The sequence below is a fragment of the Pholcus phalangioides genome, unplaced genomic scaffold (genome assembly GCF_987345545.1).
Source record: "Pholcus phalangioides strain wild (caught in Gottingen) unplaced genomic scaffold, Ppha-v1.0 ptg000018l_1, whole genome shotgun sequence".
Lineage (NCBI taxonomy): Eukaryota > Metazoa > Arthropoda > Arachnida > Araneae > Pholcidae > Pholcus > Pholcus phalangioides.
This window is the reverse complement of record NW_028301611.1, coordinates 17,685,933-17,700,656: the sequence shown is the minus strand read 5'-3', so window position 1 is coordinate 17,700,656 and position 14,724 is coordinate 17,685,933. Positions and strand designations below refer to the sequence as shown.

General features: G+C 39.4%; 1 protein-coding gene across 2 annotated transcripts in view; it reads right to left on the bottom strand.

Moving 5' to 3' along the window:
• LOC149071782 (hemocytin-like) overlaps positions 1–14,724 on the bottom strand; it is a 218,274-nt gene that overhangs the window by 140,623 nt on the left and 62,927 nt on the right. For both annotated transcript variants that reach the window (XM_089247586.1, XM_089247587.1), the window contains exons 14-17: positions 9,388–9,432; positions 9,156–9,234; positions 6,849–6,970; positions 2,297–2,392 (exon numbers count right to left, since the gene is read on the bottom strand). In XM_089247586.1, coding sequence (XP_089103712.1) covers positions 2,297–2,392; positions 6,849–6,970; positions 9,156–9,234; positions 9,388–9,432 — 342 coding nt within the window. The remainder of the gene's footprint in view (positions 1–2,296; positions 2,393–6,848; positions 6,971–9,155; positions 9,235–9,387; positions 9,433–14,724) is intronic.

Below are 14,724 nucleotides of genomic sequence, written 5' to 3'. Positions count from 1 at the left end.
AATAAGGGTTGTCTCATTCCTTGGAAGTTGCTTTTGCCGCCTCGGCTCAATGGGCGTGGTCTCGGATCAGGTGCGTGACGTCACTGCTCTAATGCTTTTTTATCTAAAGCGCGACCTTGAAATGTCAGGGTGGCCAATGGTAATTTACCGTTCTGTCAGGGTGATGACGCCAGCTGGGACGCATCACGAGACCTTCCTTATTATATGGGCCCCGACACTACCAGACACTGCCCAGGCTCTGTCCCTCCCGGGATATAAGCCTTTTACCCGTGTGGGTTGAGATGATTATATGGGCCTCGGTGTGGGTAGGTGTCATGTGCGAATTCCATCGACGTAACCTAACGGGTTTGGAGATAGTGATAATCCGTCTAATTCGATCTCACAGCCTCAGCTTCTTGGTCAACTTTTTCATGGCTATGGATTGCTGGGGATTCCTTGGGAAGAAACATTAGAAGTGGGCAATATAATACTTACATAACATGAAAAATCCAAGCGATCTCACTTCAAATATGGGAGACAGATGGCAGCACAAGCAAGAACAGAAAACAAGACTAACTCTGACACCAAAAATACGTTAGGAACACACATATATAGTCAGAGCACACATTCTGGTATGTACCGATTATTGAGAAATTCGGGACAGGAATGTGCTCCAAGTGCATGTACATTTAAGTAGTAGTAGTAGCACAAGTAAAGCTCATCTTGCACTTCAGAAGGACCTTGAGCAGGTCATTTTAAACCTCTTTGTTGGCATGATCAAGGACCACTGTTGCCTAAGACACGGAGATCTACCGTCAAAACTGTTATTGTCAAGCAGAGAGGAGAGGAGACGAGAGTTCTCATTAAGAAGTAGTACTTGTGCGATGGCCACTGAGTTCACTCTCGCATCATCAGCGAGGATGTCTTCTTGGAGGACAAAAGAACAACTTTGGCTTCTTTTATCGATGACAAAAGAATTCTGTCAGAAGAAGTCCTTGCGCATTTTTTTTGATCGTCTAGAAATTTCATTAGTTAAGGTCTTTGTTACTTAGAGATGGATATAATGATATTTTTCTCGGCCCACCCTAAGTTACATCAAATAAATAGACTTCCCATACGCGCTACTGTTGTCACGCTGCTGTGCATGTTTTGAGAGAAAAAAGCTCTCGTCTCTGTGGTATAATGGTCAATGCACTTTCCCGGTTTGCAAGCGAGAATGAAACTTTTTCCCAAGTTTGACTCCGCATAACATCCAGAAAGTCCATTGATATGATGTATTGTTGGGCTGAGAAAAAAATCATTATTCAACTGCCATCAACTGGAGGTCATTACCGATTAAAATAAATCGGCGGAGATCATTTATCATTTCATTCGATGACCTGTTAAACCGAATCAGCAGAAGTCCTTGGTCATTTCTTTCGAAGACCAATATAAGTCAGCAAAGGTCCCTGGTCACATCACTTCTTTCCATGGCAAATTAACTGAATGAATGAATGAATGAACGCCAGAACTTTGCCACTGGACTTATCCCGTTGCCGAGATCTCTTCCAGCCCAGCTTCGTGGCAGAGTATGGCAAATTAACTTAATAAATGGAGATTCTAGGTCTTTTTTTTCCCAATAGCCAAGGAACATAGTGGCGATTATTTGTAATTTTCTTCTTTAACCAAGAAACGTTGATGACTGGGCTCCTTGAACACAGGCCAACGTCAACGTCTAGGCGTACTATAAGACATTGCGATGTCTGTACTGTTCCTTAAATATAGAGCAAAAAACTACCAGGAAGTTGAATGGCATTGTCTTTTTTGCACGATAATTTTGATTACAAGAATCCCTGTAAACAACCGATATTCTTGCACAATTTCACGTTGGCGTACTCTTTCACTTTCATTAGGATTAATTTCTGGCGTTTCACCTGCAGCTGTGGTGCAAATCTTCAGAGAGGAAAATCACTACTGAATGTGCGTGTGTGACAATGAAATGCCTTGCTCAACCGCAAGCAGAGCCGAAGGAGTCTATAGTAAAGATTTCCGTATAATTTTCACCTTTAAAGATTTATTATGATAAAGATGTTCACCTCTAAAGAGGTACGGATGCTAAAATTTGGGGACTTCATAACATTCATGGGACTTCAGTGATTCATAACATTGAGTTTGAAATTTTGGCCTTCACTGAGCTTCACTCTGCCTTATCTCAGCTGATGATGAGCTTGTTGATTCGTCTCCAGTGATTCAAAGGGGATTTATCCATTACACAAAATAAAATGTATTATTTCTTAATGTTCTAAACAAATAAGATTGAGTTTTTCCTCATCCTTACCATATTGACAACGATTGCCTCGATATCCAGAAGAGCAAACACATTGATTATGAACGTAGCATTCGCCGCCATTTTCACAAGGAGGATGGCACATCGCTGTAAAAAAAATCGAAAAAAAGCAAAATGAATACGGTTGATAGATTTAGTTGGATAAATATGTCTAATGATAAAGGGTAGAGCAACCCTAACTTTATGATGAGGCCTACTGGCCAGAAATTTCAGTGACCCCTCACTATATTAATTTTTAGTATATCTATAGTGCAGGAAATGTAAAATAAAAGGGGTCGAATCCCCTCCCCTCAGAATTGAGCTCAGTTATATCCCTCCTGTTGGTGCCCATAACATACAAATTGTACATTTCTCATTGGTGACAAACACTCGAAAGCTGTACGCATTAAATTTGCAACCCTAGGTACCATTGCAAAATTATTAAAAGATAATAATAAAAAATAAAAACGTGAAAAACCTATGCATTGTCATCCCTCCCCTTTTGGCGGTTGAGCTGTAGGATAGTGGTTTTTCAACCTTGGGGCTATACGGTTCTTGCGGTCCAGGGATATTGTAGGGGAGGGGAAGCACGGGTGAGAATCGAATAAAGAGGAGGCATGACTGGTGGTCAATAAGGGGGGGGGGCGGCCACAGAGCCATGCAAAAAATTACAAACATGAAGGAATAGAGCCTTTAAGTCAAATATGATGGGAGGGGGGGGGGAGTGACCACGTTCATTACCCAGAGAAACTGTACATCGAATCAGACCATCTTATTTCAAGGGGGTATATCCTGGAATGGTAAAGGGGGCTTCATGCGCATAAAAGGCTTTACACAATGAAATAGGGTACTATGATTTTCGAGAGAAAGTATGTGTAAATCTACCCAGGGGGTCCGGAGGCCGAATTTTTAAAATAAATTTTCGTTCACCACAAACTTTTCCAAAAAAACAAAACAATTCAATAAGTAGAAAGTGTCTCACTCCTGAATCATGGTAGGGACCCTGGATAAACAGGAGAGCCACGAGAAGAAAATATGCGGATAAATATATCCAAAACGAGCCATTAATGATCAAAAGGGTTGAGATCAAGAAACATAATTCTAAGATACCACCACCACTACTTACTACTACTACTTAACCGTACATTCACCTCGTACGTGTGCTGTAAAGTAGTAGTAGTATCCTAAGAATAGGCTTTCTTAACCTTTTATCACCAATGGCTGCCTTTGAGCTATTCTAAGATAACATGTACATCCACACACACACACACACAGAGAACCCTCACTTCCACACACAAGGAGAATACAAATAAATTTCTAAACTAAATTGGCGACAAATTTTTTAGGATTTTCCTGAACAAACGGTTTAGTCATCAGTTTTTTTTTTCCCCTTCCGCCAAAGCTTGTCTTCGTAGTGAAATCGAATTAGAGTTCGATCCACTGACAAAATAATGGTGTATATTCTCTATCCTACACACAGATCCAAAAACCCTTGAGTTCGCTATATTTTATTTCATTCTCTCTCTCTCTCTCCCGCTCTGTATATCGATACCTACAACATTACAAAAAATTCGTGTAAAAGAGGAAACACAAAACAAAGCAAATAATGTTGCCACCGAATAAATCCCTTGTAATGACATTGGGTATTAGGACCTGCGCGAGACAATAGGGGGAAAAAAAAAAACAAACGAGGACACAGAAAATTCTAGAAATTGCGTTTCTCTGTTCTTTTCCAAGCACTGACTTATATTCCGTCAGTAAATCTTTGAAAAAAAAAGTAATAATAATACTAGAAAAAAAACCCGGAGATGTCCCTTACTTCTAGGTAATAGAACCCCGTTGACGGATGAGCCGGGAGTAAATTGAGCTGGAAAGAGTGAGGGCAACAGCTTGGGACTCGGTGAGAGGAATTTACGTTACCGTTCCTTATATAATACACATACATATTATGTTATTTGGAGAATAGGGTCGGAGAGTGAAAAATTCGGATCATTTCTGGATTTTTTTTCCCTCTACTTTCTCTTATACACATCAAATCTCTAAGTAATACAGATCCGAACAATGACGGGCGCGTGTGGAGAAAAATTTAATAAAGTCCGTTGAGTACTGATACGGCATGGATGGCACGAATGACTTGACGCTTGTGAGTGTATATATTTGATGATCCGAAACTTCGCTTCGATCATATGATATTCGTATCAAGTTTTTTTTTTGCCTGGTTTGGGGTAATGGGATTTTTTTCACCTTAATAAGTGTGGAGAGGTTCGTCTGTGTGACGAAAGCGGGAATCTGCAATTTTTCGAATATTGCGGGCTAAATTCAAATTTCCCAGGAAGCTCGCGGGTCCCCCACAGTAAGTCATATACTGCGCTATACAGGGTGATTCAGAAAAGATAGGGAAAAAACTTTAAGAGGCCACTGTGGTGGCCGAGTGGTTATAGTGACGGACTCGCGATGCGAGGATCCGGGTTCGAACCCCACAGTGGTGGTCGGCTGAAGTTGGTTTTCTGTGGTTCCCAACTTCAAGGCGCAAATGCGAGCCGATCTCCCCGTTAAAAAGTCTCGCCACAGAGAGCAACAGTCCTACAACGATAAATCATTCAATCATAACATTTCACTCATAGTTAGAAAAACTGGTGGCAGATGGCAGCACTACACATAACAAGCATTACACAGAAACAAACTTTACGTCAGGTTGCACTACACGTACACGCACATTCCCGCATGTACCGATTCGTTGGGGGTTCCGCGGGGGGGGGGGTTCTTAAGTCAGCCACCTCGTTGGGCAATTTGCCTGTTGTGGCGTTGTATTTGTATAGTACACGCCAATACAAACAATTGCCATCAAAGAATGTGAATGCAAAGGTTTTTTAACAGCTGACTGATGCGAAGAGATATAGTTTGGATAGAGAGAAAATTCAGCTGCCCCTGCGGGGAATCGAAAAGACTGACGTCATCCTCGGAGAGGTTGCCATCTGGTGGCATCGTCAGCAACTGCAAGCTTTGGTCAATGCGCGGTCTAACATGAAACGCAAAAAATGCGTGGGCGCGTTTTGAAAAGGCCTCTCCGGAAACGTTAAAACGGCATTCCTATTGAAATTTATCGGGAGGGAAAGAACACCATGCATGCAAATGCAACCTGGGGAAGAAGAACGAACCATATGCAAATCTGCGTCACACTGAATAAAAGGCGCGGATGCCAGCCATGTGATGTTATTCCAGCGTGTAGCCGTTCTAACAGTTGTAACGTACGGGATAATAGTGCACTGTAGAAATACTGAGTTTACGCCTTCTATTTATTGTGACGCAGATTTGCTTGCGGTCTCTTCATCTTCTTCCCCAGGTTACATTTGCATACATGGTGTTCTTTTCCTCCCGATGAATTTCAACAGGAATGTCGTTTTAACGTTTGCCGAGCGGCCGTTGCGAAAAGCTTTTGCGTTTCACGTTAGACCATGCATTCTTTGATGACAATTGTTTGTATTAGTGTGTACTATCACCTCTTAAAGGTTTCCCCCATATTTTCTGAATTACCCTGTATACAAGGTGCATAGGTAACAGTGCGTATGGTATTTTACTGACGCACTGTTGATCCTAAAGGCATACTTCCAATTAGAAAAAGTATCCAAATAACATATAGTACTCAGATATGTCATCCATATTGCAAGGGGTTGCATAATTTATTAAAATAAAAAAAAAATTATCATAGGCTGGTATTACACTATAAAAGTTTGATAAAAGTATTTTTATAAAACTTGAAAAATGCAGCCAATAAGGTCACAGGTTGCATTTTCTAGAATGTAGCCAATAACCTGATTGGTTAGATTTTTTAAGTTTTATAAAAGGGATTTTATCAAACTTTTATAGTGTAATACCGGCCTTACATAGTCCCCGTGTGCCCAAAAATCCAATTAGAACGTTGTTGTCCCGTCTTTCCTGATGCCAAAAAAAGAGATATTCCAATTCGAAAAACGGAGAAAATTTGGTTAAAAAAAAACCAGTGTTAAATGCGGGGGAAACGGGTTTTTCTCACATTTTTATAAATTTTTTCCACCTTTCCTTCGTTTTTTGAATTCGAATGTCTCAGCGGAACTTGTCTGTTGGCATCAGGAGAGGCACAGCAACAACTTTCTAATCGGGGGTTTGAGCGCACAAGGTGTCGGTATAAAAAAAATTAACATTTTTATTTAAATAGCTATACGAAACCCCTCGCAATATGAATCCGTGGATTCACAAGGACTTCCGTGAAGGATAAATATGATCGGTTGGTAGTCCTAGTCCTTATAGAAAACATTTTATTCGGAAAATTGAACCGGTTCATAATGTTTTAAGTCAAATTTTTCGAATATTGTTCTTAGATTTGGTTTTAGGAAAGGCCTAAAGACTGAAATCTCAATAAGGACGAAGAGGTGGTACATCTTTGCTTTTTTACTTAGTCTTCAATTGATGATATAATTGATCTGAAAACACACACACATTTTCTTTTTGCCCAAGATGTCCATAAAGGCTCCGGTTTCTAAGTATTGTAAAGTGTCCATCGGAGACGTGATAAGTACATACTCACGTTGGCACTCGTCGAATACATCGGATGGTGTCCATCTTCCATCGTATGAGGAACACGTTATGGCTTTCTGACTTGTCCCGTCTGGAAACTGATACCCAGGGTTACAGGTGCCGTGACATTGACTGCAAAATAGGAAAAAAAGGAGATATACATCCACCAAAAAGAGGATTTTTCAGGATATAGAGAATGTTTTCTGAAATAATAGTTGCCCCTTTAATCGGTGAAAGGATGAGCTTTATATTGTCAAGTTTGAAAACTACAGTCGAATCCCGTTATAACGAACTCCAAAAGACTGGCGAAATCACTGCGTTATACCAAAATTTCGTTATAAAAGGAATTCTATGTTTTTACATTATCCCTATGTAGCTGGGGGATTAGAAAAATGTTCGTTTTTAAACGAGATTTTCACTATAACGGTATTCATTAAAACGGGATTCGACCGTATTATTAACTGGTATTTACTGAACTACTGAATTATTTTGCAAACCACGCGCGTATAATTTTTGTGATACGATTTTAACGTTACAGACACTTGGCATCACAGTTTGACAATGAACCACGGGTTTAAATTTTTGAAATCAAGGTAACAAATCCTTAAATTCGCGTGCTATTGTACTCTGAAAGTCACGGTTTGAAATCTGTAAATTCGTGTGCTCATACCCTGTAGGTCACGGTTTCAGATCCGTGAAATAATGGTTTTAGGTCCTTAAAAAATTATTTTTTCGAGGCTTTAAGCTCGCGTATTGCTTCTCTATAGGTTACGATTTTAGATACGTGAATTCGTATACGCTGTAGGTCATGGTTTCTGATCCGTAAAATCGTGTGCTCATACCCTCGTAGATTCTTAAAATCATGGTTTCAGAAAATCAAAATCGTAGTTTCAAGTCCTTAAATTCGCGTGTTCATACTCTGTAAATGCCGCTACACACTATTCTGACGTGACGTGGTCTCACATCAAGTCAGATTGACATCAAAATCTGATTTGTGATAATTCTGTGACGTAGGAATGACATGTCCACGTGATTTCCACAGAATTCACACGAATCAGAATTCGATTTGAATCCGACTTGATCTGGGACCATGTCACGTCAACGTAGTGTGTAGCGGCCTTAAGTCACCGTTTCAGATACGTGCTCATATCCTGTATGCCACGGCATCGTATCTGTAAATTTGAGCGCTCATACTCTGCAGGTCACAGTTTCAGATTCTTAAATCTCCAGGGCACGGGAGGGAAAATGTTCCTGCATGCACAGGTTGGGTTGGTCTCACAGAGCCATCTCTCACAGAAAATATTTTCAATGAAAAATATCTGTACAGAGTTATTATAAAATAGAAGTAACTGTACAGAGTATTTATAAAATTTCATTTGATAATGATCTCACACATATTATCTACATTAAGTATATATCCCCATCAACAACAACCATTTTCAATCCACTGCTGGATGAGGGTCTCTTCTAAATTTCTCCATTCTGCGCTTTGTCTGATGCTCTTTAGCCATCCAGTTACTCCAGCCACTATCCTGATCTCGTCAATCCATCTATTCCCACTCAAGATGGATTGACGAGATCAGGATAATCCGTGGGGATTATCCAGCACCTCCTATAGATAGAAGGCCTCTGCAGTTTGCCATAAACGTCATTCAGACTACCTAGCAAGTTTGAAACATTTTGAAACACAGCATCCTATTTCGTTTCTTCTTATTTTGACGTAGAATCTTCTTGATTGGCTCACAAACACCGCATAGTGATTGGATGTGGGGCATAGAAATCGCCAATTCTGTGCCCGATCATTTCTTTTCCCCACAACGATGACACTGGCACGAGCAGGGAATTTTTTACCCGAATATTCTGAGGGAAAATGGACTACTTACTTAACGTCACAAGCAGAGTGCGAGGCTTTCTATCTCTCTCTAGGAGGTGCTGGATTATCCCCACTCAAGATTAAGTATATAACCTAAATGTAATTAATCATTATTAGTGAGAACCTCAAAACAATAGTTCCTAACACCCCTGTCGGTAAATGAGAGAAATGCATGAGCATCGACCCCTGAACTCGGGGGATGAAATCGTGGTTTTAGATTCTTAAAATCCTAGTAGTAGGTTCTCAAATCCACGTATTCGCACCTCAGGAGACAGTTTCATATCCGTATATTCATACTCGCGTGTTCATTCATACCCATGTAGGTCATGGTATCTGGTCCTTAAAATCACGGGTTCAGATCCGTAAAAAAATTGTGTGTTCATTCTCTGTAGGTTACGGTTTCGGATCCTTAAACTCAAGGTATAAAAATCAATGAAAACTCACGACTGTGTGCTGTCCTCCATACAGTATATTTCTCCGTTCCTTGGTGCCGGTGGCCTCGTGCATGACGTCATGAAAGAAACTGGTTGGGAGGAAAATGTTGAAAAAAAAGAGAAATCAATAATTGTTTTAGGCAATGAATGCTGGTCTTTTGTAAACAATGGCATTTTTTATGATTGAAGGATTTTTTTAAATCCTTTATTTCAAATATCTAGAAAAAATAATGTATGATTACTTTGATCCTGCTCGTAGTTGGCTCCAGTTCCTTTTCCACCCATCGCTGCAATGAGAATTTCAGTCAATCATTCAGTCATTATATTGATTGGAAAATGTACAACCATAATTATCATTTTTACAAAATTGTAAGATCCAGATGGCTCTTAACTTGGATATAAATTTTATATTCGTTGAGAATGCATCTCTCATCGTAGTGGTTCTCAAAAATTTTTCATAGTCTAGAAAAATCACTGAACCGGTGAACATCAATGCATCAATTCCTCGAGACGCCTCTAAAAGCCGTGACGCACACTTTGAGAAACACTGCTTTGCGAACCTGCACGTGAGTCTTTCCAACATGCCCTAATCCGTTAGAAATTCATCTAAAGAATGCGTTTACTCTGCTGGTAGTGGACGGTTAAAATCACGATTTGGGTTTTCAGATTGACATGAATGAATTCGAAACCTTGAGAAGACTGCAGCTACAAAAATTCTTATAATTCTGTTCTAAGAGAGTCACAAACATCCAATTCAGGCCAATGGAATTAATGTTTAAGGCTCCTAAACGCCAGGTTTTCCTAGAAGCAGGTTTCTACAGCGCGTGCAGCGTGAAAATTCTGATTGGTCAAAAAAACCTGAAGTTTTCAACCAATCAGCGTTTTCACTTTATAAATACCTTTAGCATTCTCTGAAAATGACGGTTTCCAGCTCTGCAAGACGGCATTAGTCTCATTAAATCGGTTTTTCAGACTCTTCGAATCGCAATTTTTCAGACTCTTTGAATCGCAATTTTTCAGACTCTTTGAATCGCAATTTTTCAGACTTTTTACACCACAAATTGCTAAGACTCTTTAAATCGAAAATTATTTAGACTCTCAAATCTTAGTTCCAGACCCTTTAAATGACATTTCCAGATTCATTAAATCACAATGATTCAGACTCTTCGAATCGCAATTCTTCAGATTCTTTAAATCAAAAAATTATTTAGACTCTTCAAATCATTATATAATACAATTGCATTAAACATGTACTTTCTTAAAATTTTTATTTCATACTCTTTCTTAAAATTCTAGTTTCATACTCTTTCTTAAAATTTTAGTTCCATACTCTATCTATAAATCCCGATTTCAGAATCTTTAAATCAAAGCTTCAGACTCATTAAAATCACAATTTTTCATGGAAAACAATAAGTTTATACCAGGATTCTAGGCGACGTAGAAGAAACAGATTAACAGAATCACTCACGATTCATTTTTATAATTCATTTAATTAAGAAAAGACATAATTGCCGGATTCATTGTAACGAATTCAGCTAAGCAAATCATCGTATATTCACTTCTGAATATTTATAAACGACTTCTCTTTGTTTCTTTCCTCAAGAAAGAGAGAGAAAAAACAACATCTTAATAGAAAAATATGCGTCACCAGTTGCTCCGTGGATCGAACCCCCCGAAGAAAAAGGCATCAGCTGTTGCTTCGTTGCTTTGATTGAACGCGTGCGTGGAGAATGACACCCTGGTGTAACCGTGTCTCTTCATTAGCCGAGATTTATTGAAATGAACAACACACGCCTATGTCCGTGCATGTGCCCCCGCCCGCCTTTTATGGCAAATTGTTTGGTGACAGCTGAAACACCAATTAATCCGATCTCCTCAACACTTCAATCTGTGTTTCGCCGACAAAAATAATTTTCGCATCTGAACGAATTCCTTATCCTCTCTCTTGAGCATTTCTCTTAACACACGGATTTCGTTCCAGGAAAACTTCTCGGCATTGGCCAAGAGGGAACAGCGAATACCCACGTTGAGTATATACATGATTATATTGATGACAACGGGTGGGTAAATACTTACGTGACGTCTTCTTTAACAATGGTTGCTTCCTCCAGCAATAGAGGAAAATCCTCCGCAGAGTTCTAATGGAAAATGTGTGTATTTTTAAAGACACCGAGCTTTGTATTCCAGTTTCAAACAACGTCGAATATATAATTGAATAAAATAACTTCAGAAACTTTACGAAGGATTATACGTTGGAGGATTTATTCCTTCCTACTTTGGAATAAAATGGATATTTCGTTTCGAATATCATTATGCATGTCTCGTATCCAGGACACACAAATTTCATGTTCCTATCCTTATCTTCAATTTCAGAAATACATGCCTTTTTTGTAGTGTTCCGATTATGTGAGAAAAAAATATTGTCATTTTTTGCAAGTGTTATTTTATCTCTTCACGTACTGGCTTTTGACAACAAATTTGCATGATATACATTTGAAGTAACAGCGATGATTCCCTGAAACCGGTATCTTTTTCGGGGGAGGGGAACAAAAAAACGAGTGGAGAAGGTTGTCATTTTCTCTGTCCTTCCAAGGTAAGTCTTCTTAGAACTCCAGGCTGTTTCATTCTTCCATCTTTGAAAGCAAATGTGGCGTACCAGTTTATTCAACGAAGCGCCCGAGTGGCGTGGTGGTAAGATGCTCGTCTACTACCATGAAGGTTTCTGTCACGATCCTGGGTTCGAATCTGAGGGAGGATATAGATAAGATATTTTCCCTAACGAACTTGAGGTGACCACCGATAGATTCCGGCCTTCATTTCCAAACCATCTCATTAATGACACTAAATTGCGATATGGCCGGAGCTGGTGTTTGGTGAAACAGTAGTTTATATTCAACAAGTGTAACCAACTAGGTTTATCTGTAGTTGGTGCAGTGGATGACGCATGAGACTCGCATTACACGTGTTAAGGGGTTCGATTCTCTCTCAAGCTTCTCTTTCTGAACATTGCTCATTGGTGGTCAAAAAATCGAGTAAAATGCTCTGTTTCATTTTCGAAAAAGGTTTCTACGCGTTCCCCTAACGCGTCATAGTATTTCTAGAATGTATTTCTTCCATCTACTCTAGGCCGAGATATCACACCCTTGTACGGAAAGAAATGAAGTAAGAGGTAGTTTTCGAAGGATCTCAATCAAATCAAGACCATTGTTTCATAAATCGAGTGTCATCTCTTATTTGGAGGAGTTGAAATGCCAATGTGGGGACCGCTGATGTCATGCTCTCTCCAGTAATATAAGCTCGATGGTTTCTACGTAAAATTTTTGCGAACAATAAAAAGCAGAAATAGACGAACTGGTCGCGTATAGGTACCTAGATAAATTCAAAGGTACCTCAGTAACTATAGTATGTCAGCAAAATATAAAGCCTACAGGGAAAGGATTAAAGGGCACCTAGTTATAATATTTCTTCATACAGGGTGTCCAGTAAGTGTTAATGCGACCTTTATCTCATCCACTGTTCTTCGTAGAGGTATGATTCCAATTTAAAAAACGCTCAAAAAGCGTTCAAAACTACCTTGTAACAGTTTTGAAACTTACAATACAGTGTGTGACAAAAAAAAAAAAAACTTTGATTTTTATATATTGCCCTTTTCCTGTAAGTTTCAAATACGATTACGGACTGATTATCTGTGGATGATGCTATATGATCACAATTTGTACGATTATTTATTCCAGATTATTTATTGTATATATGTATATCATTGTTATTTTCACATAAATTAATAAATTTCCGGATACACCCATCCTCCGGGAAAGCTTCGATATCTCTCTGAGATGGGAAGCGGGGTGTGTCCGGTCCTTCAATGTTCAATGTAAGTTTCAAAGAGAAAGATGTTGCCCTATATCTTCTGAGGCCAACAAAAAAAATTTCCAAGTTTATAATTTTCAAATTCATAAAAATGAAGAAAAGTTGGGAAAGAATTGCATGAAAATGAGGGAAAGAAGAAGGAAGCCCGTTAGTTTATGCTGTTCCTTCCAAAATTTTCTTTGATTTTTGAATTCGAATATCTCAGCGGATATTGCGATTAGAAAGTTAGATTTTTTTTGTTGGACTCAGGAGATACAGGGCAACAACAATTTTCTAAGTGGAAGTTATAAGACAAAAGGGGACCGTTTAAAAATTTAGATTCTTATTTTGTTGCACACTGTATTTTCCCTCTTAAAATTGGCACAGGTGCCTTTTGAGCATTTCTTAAACTGAAGCTATACCTCTACGACGGACGGTTGATGAGGGAAAGCCCGCTTCCCAGCGCACCTTGGGAAAACAAAGCCAGATTGTCTTTTATGTGAATTCAATATCGTTTCGACAAGCATTCCATGCAGAGAAAATAAAGACTCGACTGGAACGAAACTATCGATGACGAACAAGAAAAAGTTCTTGGTCGCTAAAGCAATGGGAAATCCTAGCATTAACCCCGCGATAGACACCAGAATTGATTGATTGTCCCTTACTCCATGGTGGTAAGCAGCCATATGAATATTCTAAGGTGGCCTGCGTAGAGTTCCTCTAAGAAGGGAGATAGAATTCAGCTCATCCATTGAATGATTGTCCCTATCACCAGACACTATCTGACACTTCTTGTCTTCTATATATATATATATCAGAGTCATAAGACAGCGATGATGTATCTTAGCGAGAATTGTGCTGCGCATCATATTTAATGCGGAGACTGCGGCAACAGGTTTATGATAATGCTCCAAAACGAAATGTTTAAAAATGTTAACAAACTGGTTAACAGCCCAATTGGTTAACAAAAGCTGATAAAAAGAATATAACTGCAAAAAAAAAAAAAAAAAACACTCAGCTGATTGGTAGAATAGAAGCATATTTTTGTGCAACGTACTCGTTGATTACCTGTATAGCTCTACATCCGGGGTTCTTATTCTATGGGTCGCGACCAAAACTTCGGTCGCAGGGGCTTCTGAGATGGATCGTACGAATTTTCTTACAGTCAGAGATTCTTCTGCTAGGAGCCACGACCCAAATTTGATTCGCAGGAGCGTCCGAAAAGCATCCTCTACTAATTCCCTTACAGCCAAGAATTCTTGAGCTATGGGTCACGACTCAAACTTCATACGCCGGGGCTTCCGAGAGGGAATCGTATACAAACCCACTTTCGGCCAGGGATTCTTGAGCTATGGATTATGGCCGAAACCATGATTTGCAAGGGGCTTCCTAGATGAGTCGTATAAATCCACTGACAGTCCTGTTAGAAATAAATGTTCTTATTACGTCATTGGTTTCACCAAATTTCGAAAGAGACAATACCGTGGGTCGCGACGCTGATCACGTTGTTGATTTTGGGATCAAAATTTTTCATCGCAGATGAAAAAGTTTAAGAACCACTGCTCTAGATGAATTAAAAAAAAAATGTCTCCCAACAGAGAACAGTCAGGCCTACAGCATTCGAAAATTCCGGCATAATTCTGACAGGTAAAATACCCCTCCTGGTTGTCGCTTACGAATTCAGGAGACAGATGGCGGCACTTCTTTAACGCATAACTGTCACTACTGAGAAG